This window comes from Thermobia domestica, chromosome 18 (genome assembly GCF_964235325.1).
Source record: "Thermobia domestica chromosome 18, izTheDome1.hap1.1, whole genome shotgun sequence".
Taxonomy (NCBI): Eukaryota; Metazoa; Arthropoda; class Insecta; order Zygentoma; family Lepismatidae; genus Thermobia; species Thermobia domestica.
Genome location: NC_137471.1, coordinates 7,426,752 through 7,444,283, shown reverse-complemented (window position 1 = coordinate 7,444,283; position 17,532 = coordinate 7,426,752). Strand labels below are relative to the sequence as shown.

The 17,532-nt window shown below is 36.6% G+C and overlaps 1 protein-coding gene across 2 annotated transcripts in view; it reads right to left on the bottom strand.

The window, feature by feature from the left end:
• LOC145675652 (atrial natriuretic peptide-converting enzyme) overlaps positions 1-17,532 on the bottom strand; it is a 415,955-nt gene that overhangs the window by 123,494 nt on the left and 274,929 nt on the right. For both annotated transcript variants that reach the window (XM_081746219.1, XM_081746218.1), the window contains exon 7: positions 2,830-3,050. In XM_081746219.1, coding sequence (XP_081602345.1) covers positions 2,830-3,050 — 221 coding nt within the window. The remainder of the gene's footprint in view (positions 1-2,829; positions 3,051-17,532) is intronic.

The window sequence follows — 17,532 nt, the reverse complement described above, 5'->3', positions numbered from 1 at the left end:
GTTAAAAAAAAAAAAAAAAAAGGGGACATACAGGTGAAAATCTTATTTTGTTTATATATTGTCAGTTTATCATGTGTTTACATTTCCATTCATTTTACATTTCAATGATTTTCATATTATCCAAAAATATTATAGTGATATCGAAACTTCAATAATAATTTTAATATTTTAGTACCTTTAACATGTTTTGCTATTTGCTTATTCATTCATATTATTATATTTTAAATACAGATATCAGTATATTTACTAATTTTTATTGAGATATTTGATAATTCTTCAAGTCGATGTTTTCATGAATAGTTATCGTGTGTGTATATTCATTTCATATTACACAAAATAAAGTGATCGAAACGGAACACTTAAACATTTTATGAAAAGAATTTATTAGTGTTTTTAAAAAAAAAAAAAGTAAGAATTTTAATAGCCCTATAAACGCTTTCTGCGAACTTAAAAAAAAAAAATTATCATACAGGTGTTGTAACTGTACTTCGTTTCTCACACCAGTGTTTAAAAAAAAAAAAAAAAAAAATCCCCTTCTCCCCTCATCAACTCATCGTTGGAGAACCATGGAGGATATTCAACACATGGTTTCAACATGTGAAGTAACGGAACATTTGGAAACTCAACTGCACCAACTGTTCAAGAGGATCTTATTACTTTATGGAACATTTGGATTGGACATTGCTCATGCAGGAACCTCATCATGTTGTAGTGAGTGAACAAGTTATTTAACTATTTTAAATAGCCCTTTTTCAGGTGAAAAACCATTCATCGTTTATGTACGTAAGTCTCACACCATATGACAGTGTTGCCAACTAACTAATTTTAAATTTCAGGTGAAAAACCTAATTTTATTCATACTTCGTCATACGGCCAAGGGTTCTCAACCTGTCTACGTGTGCACTTAACAGGTCGTTCCACGTTTCAGACGCCATATATAACCGCTACCAGGTTATAGAAGGATTTTTTGTGGACGCCCTGTATATTTCGTGAAGACATTGATTATTATTTTCGATTTATACTTTACTCTGCAACGCACATCAGTTCTTTCTTTGGTGGGAATTGCTTCTTTCCCACACAATTGGACAAAGGAGTCTTTCATCGTTTTTTCATATATATATTTAAAACATTGCTTTTGCTGAGAACATTTCAGTTAGTGACTAACCATTTCAGTGTTTCTCCCTGACTTATTATATGCACAGTATATATTCCATAGTTATTGGGAACTGAATTAAGTGCTTTCTTTAATCGCTTATGGAAACATTATAATAGATTAGAGAAATACGGGCTGACCAGATGTTCAGTAGCCAAAGTGGCACCAGCCTCACAATTTTCATAGTTCGTTATCTGTACTTTCTCACGCCAGTGTTATCGCCGTGTCTAGTGCATTATGGGCAGTTGACTAAAATTAACATAAATTGTTTTCCGTATTCTGTTTGTATGTGCATACAGGTGAGTAACTGAGTAATTTTTGAAATGAACTGCCAACACTATTCCGTTGACCATTGCAACCCGTAGCTTGAGCTTGGACGCTCGAGGAGTTTGACTCCAGGTCTGGAAGATGCAACCACGCATCTCGCGTTGAACTTCAAACATAAGTTGTGTTAAGGGGCACAAGCTATTTAGCCGGTGAAGGACGATTTCTTACGGCTAGCCCCAACTAGTGAAATCCCAGGTCCTCAGACCTTGTGCGTTTAAAAAGTTATATACGCGCCCACCAATATCAGTATTCCACCGTGCAGATCTTCTTTTCGAAGATTCACCTTTACGCTGCAGGACTGTTCAGCGTAACAACTGGATTCATCGTGGGACGATCCAGACAACTTTTCCCCAGTGCTAATCCCCCAAGTGCGTTAATGGTGTGAGCGAAGTGTTTATAGTGATATCTGAATTATAATCATATATATACAAAGGGCTACATTTCCCGAAAAGGGCAAAGCGAAATTTCAGCGGCAAAATTTATTAGTGTCCAGTGTTGTGTTCATTTCTCTTCGTTATTTTTTTTTTCAAAATAGTGTTCTAATAAATAAGTATAGTGTCATTTAACCCAGTGTGTTTTCGTTGTATGTATGAGTGGTGTTTGTGTGCGTTATGGTCTGGATGACCGTCTGATCGTCCGTGAGGTTTTCGAGACGAGACACCCGAACCTCTCGGTGCCTAATGCTCATCTCATTATTGAAACCGACGAGCTTTTTGGAAACAGTTTGTAACCTTTCTTGGAGAGGTCTTCATCATCCTGTCCAGGTAAGTTAAAGTATCAGGAGTATACTTATTGGTAATACCACGAGCCAAGGACAGCGAACAGAACTACAGGCGATTACAAATAAATGGCCGCCCGAACAGCGACTTGAACTCCTGGCGATTATAATCTCATTAACAAACACTTCCAATTTTCATTTTCTGAATAGTAGTTCATATGTTTCTACGTTTCATAAAATGTTCATTATTAAAAGAGAAAACTTCTTGTGAGCCACTAATGAGTCGCGACCCACACTTTGAGAAACACTGTTATAGGCTATTAAATTGATATTAATTACACACAAATTACACACTTTAACAATAAATCAGTATAGCTTACTGTGCAATGTTTCGTTACATTAATATCTTCATCAGTCACAAGGATACTTACTTCTTAATAAGCAACAGAAAACTACGAGAAGTGTTCTGGTGTCTGATGAAGATACTGCTGAAGTATCGAAACGTTATATTATGTACTATTTTTATGATGTATGTTCAATAAGTATCAACTTAATACTATTTAATAAGTTCGCAAGGTCGTGTAATCATTTAATCATAAAGAATATTTATATATTTATTTTAATAATATACCTGGCTTCGATATGCATGATCCTTTCCCTTGGTAAACAGGAAACTTGGAGCAATCCAATTTGTTCTTGAATCTTTCAGGTAATCTATTCTTGCAGTTGGCTCTGAATTCCCGACAGAAGGTTCGACACGGAAGCACCATTTGGTCTCTCACACACGATGGTTGAAGAAGCTGACACACAAACTCATAAGCCAATGGGTAGCACTCTGCGTCCACAAGTTCCCTGTAATTTCATTTTAAATAATATGTTAGTGTGCTCTTGTCTGAGTTTCATGAAGAAATACAGGTCCGAAAAAAGTTCTGGTATATTCAGTGAAATTCTCCTGCATAAAAATATACGTATCATAAAATTTATAACACGTAAGTCTGCAGCTAAATTTGAGCTGTAGTGTCCACAACTCATCCTATAGTAGCAGACCTTGTTTTGAAGACTGACAGAAAGACAAGAATATATATATATATATATATATATATATATATATATATATATATATATATATATATATATATATATATAATTGGTAGAGGTAACTCCATCGACAAACTTTGAGAGGTGATTCCTTATATGAAATGAAAGAAAAAAGTTCTTATAAACATAAGTCGAAAAACGTCTCCTTTCAGACTTATGAACCGCCGAAAATTCGAAAATTCACATTTCGAAACGCTCTGCCTTAGAAACTACAGGACCGATCCCAAGCGGTTTAAGGAATTACAAAGGAACTATTATGCGAACTATCTAAATATCAATGTTTTACCATCCTCCGTTATCGGCGAAACGAACTGTAAAAAGGAAATTGAGGTATAGTGTACTCCTTTAAGTACTAATAACGAACTGTAAAAAGGAAATTGAGGTATAGAGATACTCCTTTAAGTAATAACAACGCGTTCGTTAGTGATAATGACTTGACTCAAGATGACATCCATACGGGGAAAGCTTAGTGCGTGCTGTGGTTTGCAGGGTTAAAATCTTGCGTTTCGTGCGGAGAAAATTGCAGACATATTGGCCAAAAAAAATTGCCAATTTCCAGGGATTTAGGGAGCCATATTTCGGAAACCGTAAGAGTGACGCGAAAAATTTAATCAATTTCTTTGATAGTTTTTGATACTCTATCGAATGCAGGGTTCAAAATTGAAAAAAATCGCAAATAACAGACAGACGGACAGACAGACACACACACATACATAGAGAAGTCAGTAACGAACTTTTTAAGTTCGTTGAAAATACAGATAACATAGAGAGATCATATTGGTGTTGATCAATATCTAAGAGGATGGTAAATATTTTGGTACCAAATAGTCAACGGTGGCGACTGTCCAACTGGCCACTGGTTTGGGCAATGGCCATTTGGCCAGTAGCCAACAATTAATGTCGGCACCAAAATGTTTATCATCCTCTTAGATACTGATTAACAGCAATACCATCTCTCTGTGACTTACCGTTCCCGTGATATTGGTCAAAAAATGGACCATTTCAGGAGATTTAAGGAGCCATATCTCGGGAACCATAAGTTGTAGAGAGATGATATTGATGTTGGTCAATACCTAAGAGGATGGAAAATATTTTGGTATCAAATAGTAACCGATGGCCACTGTCCAATTGGCCACTGCTTTGGCCAATGGCTAGTTGGCAAGTGGCCACCAATTATTATCGATACCACAATGTTTAGCATACTCTTAGGTGTTGATTAACACCAATATCATCTCTCTATGGATTACCGTTCCCGTGATATTGATCAAAATGGCCAATTTCTAGATATTTAACGAGTCATAGCTCTGGAACCATAAGTTGTAGAGAGATAATGTTGATCAACACCTAAGAGGTGTTGGATAGTGGCCAGTGCCTAGTTGGATAGTGGCCATCAATTAATATCGGTTCGAAAATGTTTATCATCTCTTTATGACTTACCGTTAACGTGATATTGGTTGAAAGATAGTTCGGATTTGGAGAAATTTAAGGAGCCAAACTTTGGGAACCGTAAGCCACACAAAGATCATATTGGTGTTTATCAATACCTACGAGCATGGTGAACATTTTAGTACCAAATAGTAACCGGTGGCCACTGATTAACTGTTTACTGATCAACTGGCCACCGTCCCCCAGATATTAACCCCAAAAAGTTCGAATTTCTAGATATTTAAGCAGCCATATCTAGAGAACTGCAAGTCACAGAGAGATGATATTTTGCTAATTTTTGCGAGAAAGAGAAGAAGGTGCGTATAAAAATATTTACTTTTACATCTAGGAACAATGACAGTTATCCTTCCCATTCCATCTCTCCATTCTTTTTAAATTCGTTCTGGCAATGCTCTTGGAGCATTCTCAACTTGTTTCAACTGAAATAACTTTTTCTTTCTTTTAAAATGCTGAAAACTCAATAAAACGTGAAAAATGTTATAATAAAAGGCAGATTAGCTTTAATTACTTTCACACATACCCATATGAAAAGTTCTGGGTATACCTATTTATTATACTTTTAATACATTTGAAATACGTTTAGCATATTACAGTAAGACCATTCATTTTAATTACGAAAAGTAGCTGTGATGCTATTTTATCTTCGTTTGTTTTATCTTCGTTCCAGCTACAATGTCAAACGGCTTTCTTGAAACTGAGTCAATAAATTTTCCATTTCTCTGAAGATAGTTTTTCTTTTTTCTTTTTGAAAAAAATCAAATTCATTTTTACTGAAATAGTTGTGAATAACACTATTAATAACAGAACTGTATCTTGTCATTTTTCCGAGAAGAACAAGTAGAATAACATCTAAAATTTATGGTAAAACTAAAGAGATTATTCTTCTTACAGAATGTCACAATTACTAAAGAAAAATTCTCTTGAAGAAATCCCTCCCTGGACGGAATTCCTCGTCTCGAAAGATTATGCAGAACGGAAATTCCTGTTCTGCCTAAAAAATAAGATCATTTAAAATATTTTCTACGAAGTACTGGAGAGCCTTTAGAGAATTGGAAGATATCATTAAAAATCTTGCTATTTTGGTTTTTAAAAGATTTTGAACTCTTGTGTTTAAGTGCCAATAGAACAAAACAACTTACTTTTGACAAGATAAATTTTCAAGCAAAGCACGCAACGCAAGATTGAATGGAAATCAACCTTTACACGCCTGTGATCGTCACAACAACGTTTGATCAATTTGTTGCCAACCATTTTCATCTCGACGTCACACCAAACATGAGAAAATCGATGCTAATTGGCTCTCGTTGAGGAAGGAAATCCAATGCAAACATTCGTTGCATCAACAAAGTTTTAAAGTTTGTATAAAAAAAAAAAAAAAAAAAAACTATAATTAAAAAGACGATAATTGTATATGACCTTAATGCAAGATTGCACCCCCCAGATTTTTTGAACACCCCCGTAAGTTCAAAATTCTGGATAAATCACTGGGTACACTTGTTATGATTTAGTCGTAGGAAAGGCAGTGTGGAAATGACGCGTATATTTGTACGCAATTGTACACGATTTTCTACTCGAAATCGGAAAAGTTTAAACGTTTCTGTTTTAAAAGTCTAACCTAATTTAGTATGGTACCTGTTTATGGATGGCGTTTAGTGTCTCTCCCAAATCCACACATAAGGTAAGTGTTTTATGTCATATACTATGTTTTTCAGTATCCTCGTTTATGTGTGTACCAACCGTCGTAGACGCGCCTGCTCCTTACGGACGCGCCTCTTCGCTACCTCTCGGGCCCCTCTGCTGCGCTCTTTCCCTGAATCGGTTATTATAACATTCGTGCTTTTTAGTGGCACCTACCACAAGCTGCTTAGTGTCTTTTGCACAATAGTTCTCATCTCGTACTTATACTATGTCCTCCTAAAATCAATGTGACAGAGGAATGCAAGGCCTCACCCCATCGACGCCGCCTCCGGAGCCGGTACTGAACCAGAGACATAACCAAGTGATTCGTGGGAGAAACTAGATAATAACTGACTCTATGGCCTATGGAACCCGGAGGTTCAATGCCGCGTTCACAAAAGCTCTCCACTGACTTCTATCCTTAGCCAATTGGATCCAGTTTCTACTTTGTATTCCTATCTCTGCGAGATCCATCTTAATATTGTCCTCCCATCTGTGCCTAGGTCTTCCTAATCGTCGTTTTCCGATTGGTCTTCCAGTCAAGACTTTGAAAGCGTTCTACATGACCTGCCCACCTAAGCTTCGAGAAACTAGATAATACCTTATTTTTTTCTTTTTTTTTACGATTTGTTGGAAAAGTTTATATACTTTTATTTTGACCTACTGTAACCTAATTCATTAGATTCAAATTTTCGTGTCGTCCGGCGATACAGCACTAAGCCGTAATTAACAATTATTTATCCTCCTTCCGGATACAGAATAAGACAGGTTCAATATTATATAAATATATTGGACCCCTCCCTTCAAAAATACTTTAGAGCCTTCCCTCCCAGCCTGATACCACATGAAACATAAAATTCTAGACTGTCTGTCTGTGCTGCTATATTCGCGTGCGATGTTTATACGATTGAAAGTTGGTAATCATACTGACGTTAATGGTCACTAGATAACACCTCAACAGACATAAATGGAAACTTAACTGAATATCCACTTCAACATCAATCTAAGATTCAAATTAACGATTTTAGTTTTAAATTTAACATTTGTTTCGACCAGAGAAGAAACTGTTACAGAAATAAAAACTTCTACTACACAATAACATCAGTTTTAACAGAACTCGTTAAGCAATTTTGGAAATGATGGTTGAAAACAAGATCCGATTTTTGTAATCATACAACACATTCGTCATTTAGGATGTATAAGATTGACAAATGAGATTATCGTACTTTGGTCGCAATTGATCTACCTGGAAAAACATAGTAGTGATTTATACAACGTATAGTACATGGTAATATTGTAATTCAATGCATAAAGTAGTAAATATAGGGTGTCTAGAAAGTTGTGTAACCAAGTTTTGGAACATCAGAACTTTTAAATCATGGGTACGAATGAAATGAAATTGCCTCCCAGAGAAGAACAGTCTTTGTAGATATTTGTAAAATATTAAACATGGGAAGGGCTGCAACATTCAACCTCACGAACAGGCCCGTATCCAGGGGGACAAGGCCCCCCTAAATTTTTGCTGCCCCCTAAAATTTTCTTCCTTGCAAATGAACTATAATATGGTTGGATCGCCCCCCTCCAACTTCAGCCGGGTCCCCCCTATATTTTTCGGCTGGCTACCGGCCTGTTCACGAATGCCAAAAATATACGAAGGAGCGTTTTATTTTATTTATTTTTTTTACGAAAGGTGAAAAATCATGAATTGGAGGTAGTTGTGGCATTGTTTGTGAACAAATGGGAATGTTAGTAGATAGGCTGAGTAGGAATGTATCATTCTGAAACAAGAACAACACATTGACACCAAGTGCAGACGTTTTACGACAGTGATAATGGCGTGTCGTAAAAGAAAACTGTTTTCCGGCATTATAGCGTAACGTGGCATCACTGACGATACCAGACGGTGTCAGCAATGCTTGTGGCTGGTTGCCAATCTTCTACGGATGGGTAGTTACAAATAAACAAGAAAGTTGCAGATAATTCAGAAAGTCAGATCAGAAGACAGATTATTACTTTACGTCAATGATCCGTAATAGGGAAATTATTAATACACAGTAAAAAATGGTTGTGTTAATTCAACTCAATTTTAACATAAGGCAGTGGTTGCAGCGTGACTACCACTATGCGGTGTTAGTTCAACACAGACCCCGTGGTGTTGGCGTTTAACACAGGGGGGGTTACGTCTTTAACACACAACCGGTGTTGAGCCGCGCCGTAAGCGTTAATGAACCACAAAATTATGCTGAGTCTAAAAAAACACTTTAAACAAGTAAAAAAGAATTACTGCAGTGGCGGGGGGAGGGAACGAACACCAATCTTTCGATTATAGCCGCGTGCTCTTCCGACTTGGCCATGGAGGCGATGAATAAAACGTCGCTTATAGAGGGATAAATTGTTGAGGTCTTTTGAATTTGGCTAATCAAAGTGTTCCTTTAAGCCGCGTATGTTCGACGATAACCGTTCGGAATAAGATAAAATCTGCTTGCCATGTAATTTTATAACAAAATGACGACTGTCTATTTACTTTATTTTATAGTTCTTCCATATTCACTTTCAAATGATCGGCGACAGCTGCCATCTAATAAAGTTGATGCGTTTGTTTCTTCTAGTACACAATTGCTTAGAAAAAGAAGCAATAAATGCATCAAATGTGAGAGATGAAATTTTACGTATACCTGGATTTGTTTAAGTATTTCTTTCCACTGTGTTTGTCTGTAGCTTCAATTCATAAGCCTTTATACCTAGGTAATTAGATTCCCAACATATTTGGCAATCACGCAGAAAACAACGCCGAAGATTCTACACTTGTGTTAATTTAACACATAGGTTGTGTGTCATTTCAACTACCGGCATTGGACACACAACTCCAAATGGAGAGTGAGTTGTTCTAAACACTTGTTTGTGTTATATTTTAACACAATCGTGTTAACACATAGGCATGTCGTTGAAATAACACAACGATTTTTTACAGTGTACTGAAGGAAATGCGTGAACTTTTCTCTAAAACAGGCTGAAAACGTAAAATTCTGGCAATTCTCTGCTTTTCTAGTATATGTTATTAATTCTTTTCCTTCTTTCATTCTCTCTCTCTCCCTCTCTCCCCATTCATCCATGTAACTGTAATGAATCTAGAAGGTAAAAACTGGGGAGCCAGTCAGAACCCAGACTATAATAGATATATCGTGAGTTTACACAAATCATTTTAATTTGAAAGCCGTTTACGTACTTCGTTAACAGGAATTAGGCATATCCGATGTTTCAAAAATTTTCCAATAAAGAATAAAACGTAACGTTTATTATAAACTTTCAAAAATATATAAATAATACTGCAATTATTTTTGTCACTCAAAAAACTGGGGGGCCTAGGCCTCCCCAGTTCCGGGCTACATCCGCTACTGCCATTTAAACAGGCATAGTCTTTTGAAGGAAGAAAGGAACTAAATGAAAGTCGGAAAAAACAAAAGAAGAGACTGGTACCACAAAATCACCGTCAATGAACAGCAAATCTCTTCTTCACTCAGCCACCTGTTTCTCTTCGCATACATGTGATGGGATTGCAGTTTTTGAAACAAATTCAGAAAATAATCACACACCATGTTGCCTATTAACTCACATACAGTTGTCAATACTATGGTTCAATGGTCCAAAGAAGTTTATAGTACATATTTTAGTTGGCAGGAAATTTTACATCTAATTCTGCAATTTCATTATACAGAAGGTTGTTCGCTTGATATCCGACCATGTTTGGAGGGTACTCACCTCGCCGACACCACTGATCATGTTCTATTGGACCCCTCATTGCGGACTACCACACGATATCACAGTTTCCATTGCAGCAAGTTCTGGCGCAGGACAGGTATGGTAATTCTGTCCCACTCCTCCCTGCAAGCTTTCCAGAGACTATCCAGGGTGCGCGAGCGGCGACGTTCAAGATGTTTCAACAGTCCAAATGCGCAAAATCCATTGAACTGACAACTGGGCTTTTCGCAGGAATGTCTTCAAACGGAATGATACGAATTCCTAATTCCTCTGTCATTTCCTGACTAAGAAAACGTAGTGATGTTCTGACGGTATGACTCAAAGCCTTGTCCTTATGGATCACCACCTGGTTTGCGTACATTCCATACAATTGTGGAATGTAGCTCCGATAGATAAGTGTCAGAATGGATTCTTGGAAGTATCTTGCATTCACCTTCATGTTTTTGTCTACCTTGAGTTCGTCAACTTAGCCTTATATCCAAATTCCGTAACAATCTAAAGCCACAAGGGAAACTTTCCCTCAAGTGATGAACAAAGTTGCTATGCCCTTTGCTGTCAATGTCACAGTATGTGATCGCCCGACGGTGTCGTCCCACTTGCGACATTCCTATTAGCGACAGGAACTGTTAACTGTCCTATGAGCGACCGATTCGATCTGTTAACTGCTCTATGAGTCACCGATTCGTTCATACTAAGATAATGGAAGAAGACAAGATTATCTCTTCTTTAACTTGTTTCATGCTAAAGCGATTTAGAACCTAACAAAATGTACTATGAAAAATTTCGCTCTACCTGAATTTAATACGTGACACTACTCTCATTACACTAACAATATTTTCTACGTTTTTCCTAAATATTTTTGAATTACTTTCTATGAATACACTGACTATATCAAGGGGAAAACTAACTAAATATTTAGAGTAGCTCCGCCTTTGTCTATGATTCTAATATAATTAAAAATTTCATGTTAAAATGATGCAAAGCATAAGTTTAGATTGAATATGTTTATGGCATAAGAAAGAAATCAGAAAGAGGTAGGAGCGCCCGAAGAAAATTTTCTAGGGAGGGGCATCTTCATGGTTGCTGTACCATGTCTGGTATATCTGGTATTTAATATACGCGGTTTGCTATATTACGTATACATTTTAGTGAGCCAGGAGGGTGATCCCTGCCTTCCCATCGGGCGCCCATGGAAAGAGGGTGTTCACCACTTGAGGATATCAAAGAAATCTAAAAAAAAAAAATGTATTCGAAGAAATTATTACACAAGTTACAAATCTCTCGCAGGACTTAACAGTTCGTCTAGTTATAAGGTATTACTCGTATTTCAGATTGCTATACGACAAGCTTTTATGTATAAGTCAAAACAAGGGAGGAAGGCAAATTAAGCAATTAGTTTACGTTTTAGTAGCTTACAATAGGGAGGAAGGTAGTTTAAAGAGTTTGTTTACCTTTTGGATTGTTTAGAGTGAACTGCATTGTAATTGATGAGATTGGTTGAGAATAGCCAATCAGATGTAAAGGATCTCAAAATCTGTCTTTTATCATTGACTTTTCTTTTTTCATTTTATTCAGTGTCTTTGGAAGTCTAAAAAATAGATAGTTAGCGAAACTGTTACACGTTTAAGTCTTTCAAGATAAAATATATTACTGTACTTAGTGAGTAATTAGATTTGAATCAATTTAAGTACAGAAAACAGAGCTGTTGAAGAAAGGGGATATTGCAACTGGATTTTCAATAATTACATAAGAATATACTTTTCATGGAAATATCCCTGTTGTCTCGCTAAGTTATTTGATATGTTTTATGTCAAATCTAACTCAAAATTAAAATAAGTTTTATTTGCACTCACTGTAGAGGGAAAATATATTTGATGAACTGTATTACTAGCACGTACATTTTTCGTAGCAAGGTTGTTCGGGCACTAATAACGCCAGAGGCAAACATATTTCACGAGAGTGAATCATATTATCTTTCATCATCTCAATGTAAATGAATCGGTCGCTCATAGGACAGATAACAGTTCCTGTCGCACTAGCGGATCCAGAAGGATCGTTTGGGAGGGGCGGTTCGCTTTGTCGAAGATGAGCATAGCTTCAAGGTGACCAGTATTTAATTTGCAAGAATGGGACTCATATTTATCCGGGGCTGGAAGGGGTTGGGAAAAAAAGGATTCCCATATTCCACTTTGGGACCCGATTTTTTTTTTTTTTTTTTTTTTTTTGTAATGGGAGTATTTTTTCTGTAGATTTAAATTAAATACGTACTTCCGTTTCGGAGACGTGACGGTGTCATGATTCACTTTACACACAGTCACCGCAACATATGAGATGCACTGTCTTGCACACTGCTTGCACAAAAGAAAATACTGTATTGACGATATCATTCATTTTAACGAAAGAGTGTACAATTTGCTCTAATCATTTATATTTTGAGTAACTTGCGGGACAGCAGTTAGAAAAATTAATACAAAATTAATCTATCTCTATATTTTTCTGGGGTCCACGAAACATAGTATAATTATAGTTATGCTTACAACAACAATAAAATTATATTAGGTTATAGTTGAGGAGCCGTACTTCCCATTTAGGGAAGGACGAGAAACGCCATACTTTCAGGAATTATTCATTGACTATCTAGGATGTTAAAAAGTAGGTAATAGACTGAGTTCTTGCCCTTGTACTTAGGGTGTTTAGGTAGTGCAACAGTAAGATGTATCCTCGTGCACGGGAGATGAGAAGTAGCTGTTCTTAACTATTACCTTATATTATATTAGCCTTCGTCTAGGTGGAGCTCGGTCCAGATCCCCAATCTGCTCGACATATGGCCGTAGCAAATGTTCCTACGTGATACTGTGGCACAATATTTCGCGTTCTTCCTTCTGCCTTTCATATAGAATTGGATTGAGTTAAGACTGTGTCACGAAATCAAACACCTCCTGAGGCATTTTAATGAACCAGCCCCACCTTTTTTCCTTCTCTTCTACGTTAAGTGAAAAAAAAAAAACGTTCAAATAAATGTTGAATTATTTTCAATGAAAAATCAAACTACCAACTTTCATGTTTCTAACCGCAAGGGATCCCGAGATATGGCATCTTATAATAATAATAATAATAATAATAATAATAATAATAATAATAATAATAATAATAATAATAATAATAATAATAATAATAATAATAATAATCCTACCCCTATTCTTCCCTTCTAGGTAAAATATAAAAAATGCTGCTATACGTATTGAATTGTTTTAAGTGGAAAGTCCATATACGAAATTTCATGTTTCTAACCTTTAAAGATTCTTAGATATTGATATCTTATTATAATATTTGTAATCGCCGCCACTTTTTCTTTCCATCTCTTTTCTCTCCGTTTTACTATATCAAAAAAAAAAAAAAAAGTTGAAACGCGTGTCAAATTATTTTAAATGAGAAATCCAAATGCCAAATTTCAAGTCTCTAGTCTTAGCGGATTCGAAGAGATGGCCATCTTATTAAAGTAATTTCCACCCCATTCTCCCTTCCTTTCTTTGAATTTCAAAAAAAAAAAAAAAAAAAAAAAAAAAAATATCAACTGTCCTAATTTCAAGTTTCTAGCTTAAGTGGTTTGGCCTGTACGAAGTTACTCACTCAGGATTTCGTCTTTTATGTATGAATTACAATTACAAGCTTGTGTTATTTCTCAAGAAAAGAAGAAATGCCATTTGAAGTCATAATAAATCCCTGGTCTCTTCCTAATGTTTCCGTGTTGAGTCACGGCTCTTTGTTGATCTAGTAGCTAGCGAACGTACCTTTGATCTATGATGCAAGGGGTTCTGTGGTTTGATTCCCGGTGAGTGAGCATCGAACGCACTACAGTGGTTCAGATCCACCTCGCTTTTGGCAAACGATGTAAATACCGACTGAAATCAATCAACCAATCAATCAATCAACTGAAAAGTCTGTTTCAGAGAGCTTTCCGGTAAGGAGCGCTGAAGATTCTATATTTCTCTTTATTTAAGGTAAAGGTACTTGAAGTTTGAGGACCCGAATTCCATTCCCATATCCTTTTTCTAGGACACAATTTTAAAATATACGTTTTTAGTTCAAAGAGTAAGCCGTCTTACCCTCCTTCTTACAGCTGTTCGTCCAACGAATGAATCATATTCTCGCTCCTTTGGCGCTTATGATGACCGCCCCAAGGAACTAGGGAGAAAGTATTCACAATTCAAATATGTCTGTATTAAGTACTATTAAGTACCACACATTTTGATTAGACTTTGCTATGCTTGTCACACATGTTGGATCGGTCGGGAAAAAGACCATGTTAGTATTTCCCAATGATAAATGCTGAAAGTTCAAATAAACCCTTTGGAGGGGGCGGTCGCCCCCTCCGCCCTCCCCGTGGATCCGCCAGTGTCCTGTCGCTAATAGGACTGTCGCTTCTGGGACTAATTCTCGCCCGACAGTGACCACTAGAACTGAGATGGACATATGATTCATCCATTGTGACAATTTTCTTCTATTTGGAACTCGCCAGGTACTTCTCGTACAGTTTCCCTCAGTCTTATGTTCGTCAATGTGACACGGTAGCAGTGGTGTACACTAATCTTTCGCACACATTTCAACCTAAGGCGCTTAAGAATTGTTTTGTTCACAGTTGACCGTGCGAGGTGGAATCTGTGCCTATATCGTTGCGTCGAGGAATTTTCTTGATACGCCAATCGACAGATCCCCTTTAGCACTACGAGTGTCCCTTTGCTTGCAGCCTTCTCCTGCTTGTTTTGGTGGTTGAATGTTTCGCAAGGGGGTGGATTACTATTGAATGTGTAACGGTCCACAAAAGCTTTCGCAGTAGTCACCCTGAGTGTTAACCCAATCTCACGATACTGTTTCACAATATGTACACTCATATCCAAAATTATTGTCGCATGTCTATAAATATGTTGTTGTAGGAATATGATTTGATAAAGAATTCAGCGGTATTTCTTATAATGTTAGCATGTGTATAATCAGCAAAGAGATGTATATGGAAAATTTCATGTCAAAAGAGCAGTAAATAAGAACAATAAAACGAAAATAACACTTTCTTGTCCATTTAGCCACATTTTGTTTCACTCATTCTAATTTTCGTATTTATAATTCTTTTCCTGTGAAATTTACCACAAATATACATTTCCCGATTATACACATTGTATCAGTATTAAAAGTACCCTGCAAAATCATTATCAAATTATATTGTTACAAGAAGACAGTTATAGATATGCGACAATCATTTTGGACATGAGTGTACGTACGAAAACTTAGCATGGTTGTAAAGATCAGTTGAATTATTTTGTATGTATAAAAAAAAAAAAGAAAAAAGAAAGAAAAAGAATTGAATTAGTGGTATTCTATTGTAGTTGGATACACTGAGTGTGAAAAGTTAGTTCAATAACTTAGTTGGAGAGGTACGATCCTAGTGTTAAGACGTCCGTGCGACATTGTAACAATTGTAATATCTAACGCCAAAATATAATTATATAATATATTTATGAGCACTAATTTAACATACAAACGAATTAACCGATCCATGCGAGCTTTTATTATAGTGTGCTATCGAAGGAGATTTATATAAAGAAGTTTACTGGAGTCAGATTACAGAAGACATTATCCTTTCGATAAAGAAAAAAAAAGGAACATTGCAACGTAACACTCTCAATACCGGTTGATTTTTGGCGCCATTTGATAACAATCACTAACAACACTCATCCACTTAGAAGGTCAATGCTTCCGCCGGCAAACCCATAGTTCCAGCTTGTTACGCTAGATGACAGCACCCGAACCGAAAATGGTCGGATGTACAACGAACCACCTTCTGTATTGGATCGAAACTAACGTATCTGGGCTCTTACCATGAATCCCACCTGAGATCAGAAATACTACGGGAAGTTAAGCGCTGTATATCGATAAGCGAAATGAAATCTTTGAGTTTTACGTCCCACGGTTATGCCGGTTAGGCTAAAGGAGACGGTGATGATGAGTGATGAATGAAATGGTGGAATGAAGAAAGTGGGAGGAAACGGGAGAACCCCGAGAAAACCCACGCACACGGTGTTTGTCCACCACAAAGTTCACTTGGCGGGGGCTGGGATCGAACCCGGGACCCCAAACACCAGAGGTGAACGCTCTACCACTGAGCCACCGCGGCCCTATATCGATAAGCGAGAACAACTACACGGTAAGTGATGAGCATAATACGGTCAAACGTGGTTCACAACCTGTAGCTCTCAAACCTTTGAGAATACTATCCACACTTATATACACTTTTTTTTTTTTTTTTTGCTTAGAATCACCCATACTATATTTTCCCAAAGCATTCCCCCGTGATCCCCTGTATAAACAAGAGAACTATCTGTGTTTTGCAAAACTGCAAAATCAAGAAATAAAGTGTGATATACATAGCAATTACTTATTGCGCAATTTGCCACTTTGGTATCTATAAATTCATTTATCTCTCTTGACACAAGCAAACGAATATGACCTCTCATGAGCTGCGAAAGTGTTTCATGTGTTACATGACATCCATGATTCGCCCTCTAACATCGATGTAGTACCGTGCTTTGGCAGGAATAAGCTTTCCACAGCGTTGCTAGGTCTACAGATTTATCTCTAGATCCACAATTTTTCAAAAGCAATACGGAAAACAAGATTTTTTGTGTAATCTACAGATTTTATATTATTGTATAAAAAATAGATATATAAACTTAAACTTTGTGCTCCTTTCATATTTCCCGAGAACAGGTCTTAAGCAGTTTGCTGAATTACAGTATTTGGTATATAACGATTTATTTTTTAAAGTTAAATCCTATTACATTAATGCTCTCTATTAACACAGGTGTGGAAATAATGATTTAATTATTGTCCGCTAGATGTAGTAGTAAAAAATCAAGCAACTAACACTTGACATTTGGACGAAACCAATTGCAAAAGTAGCATGTGGGGAGTGACTGGACATCCCACTGGAATGAAGAATATTAAATGTCGGATACCACTCGACAAAGGACTGGAAAGGGCTAAACTATCCGATTGATAACACGCCGATTATTGCGTACGTTATTGAGATTTGTGATACCTTTGAATGCTGTACGAAGAAATTAATTCATTTGTTCTGATTCGGCATTATCTATTAAATAGGCCTACTGTGTTGAACAAGTAGCTGAAGCTGAGGTAAGTACGAATTATTTTAGAAAATATAGATTTTTACAGGTATTTTACAGCAGATCTAACTGGCAACACTGTTCAATCATAACGTTTAGGGAGTCTGATCCCTGTCACTGTCAAAATCAAACAATTAAATGTGGTCTACATTCTAGTTATAGCTATTTTCGCCATC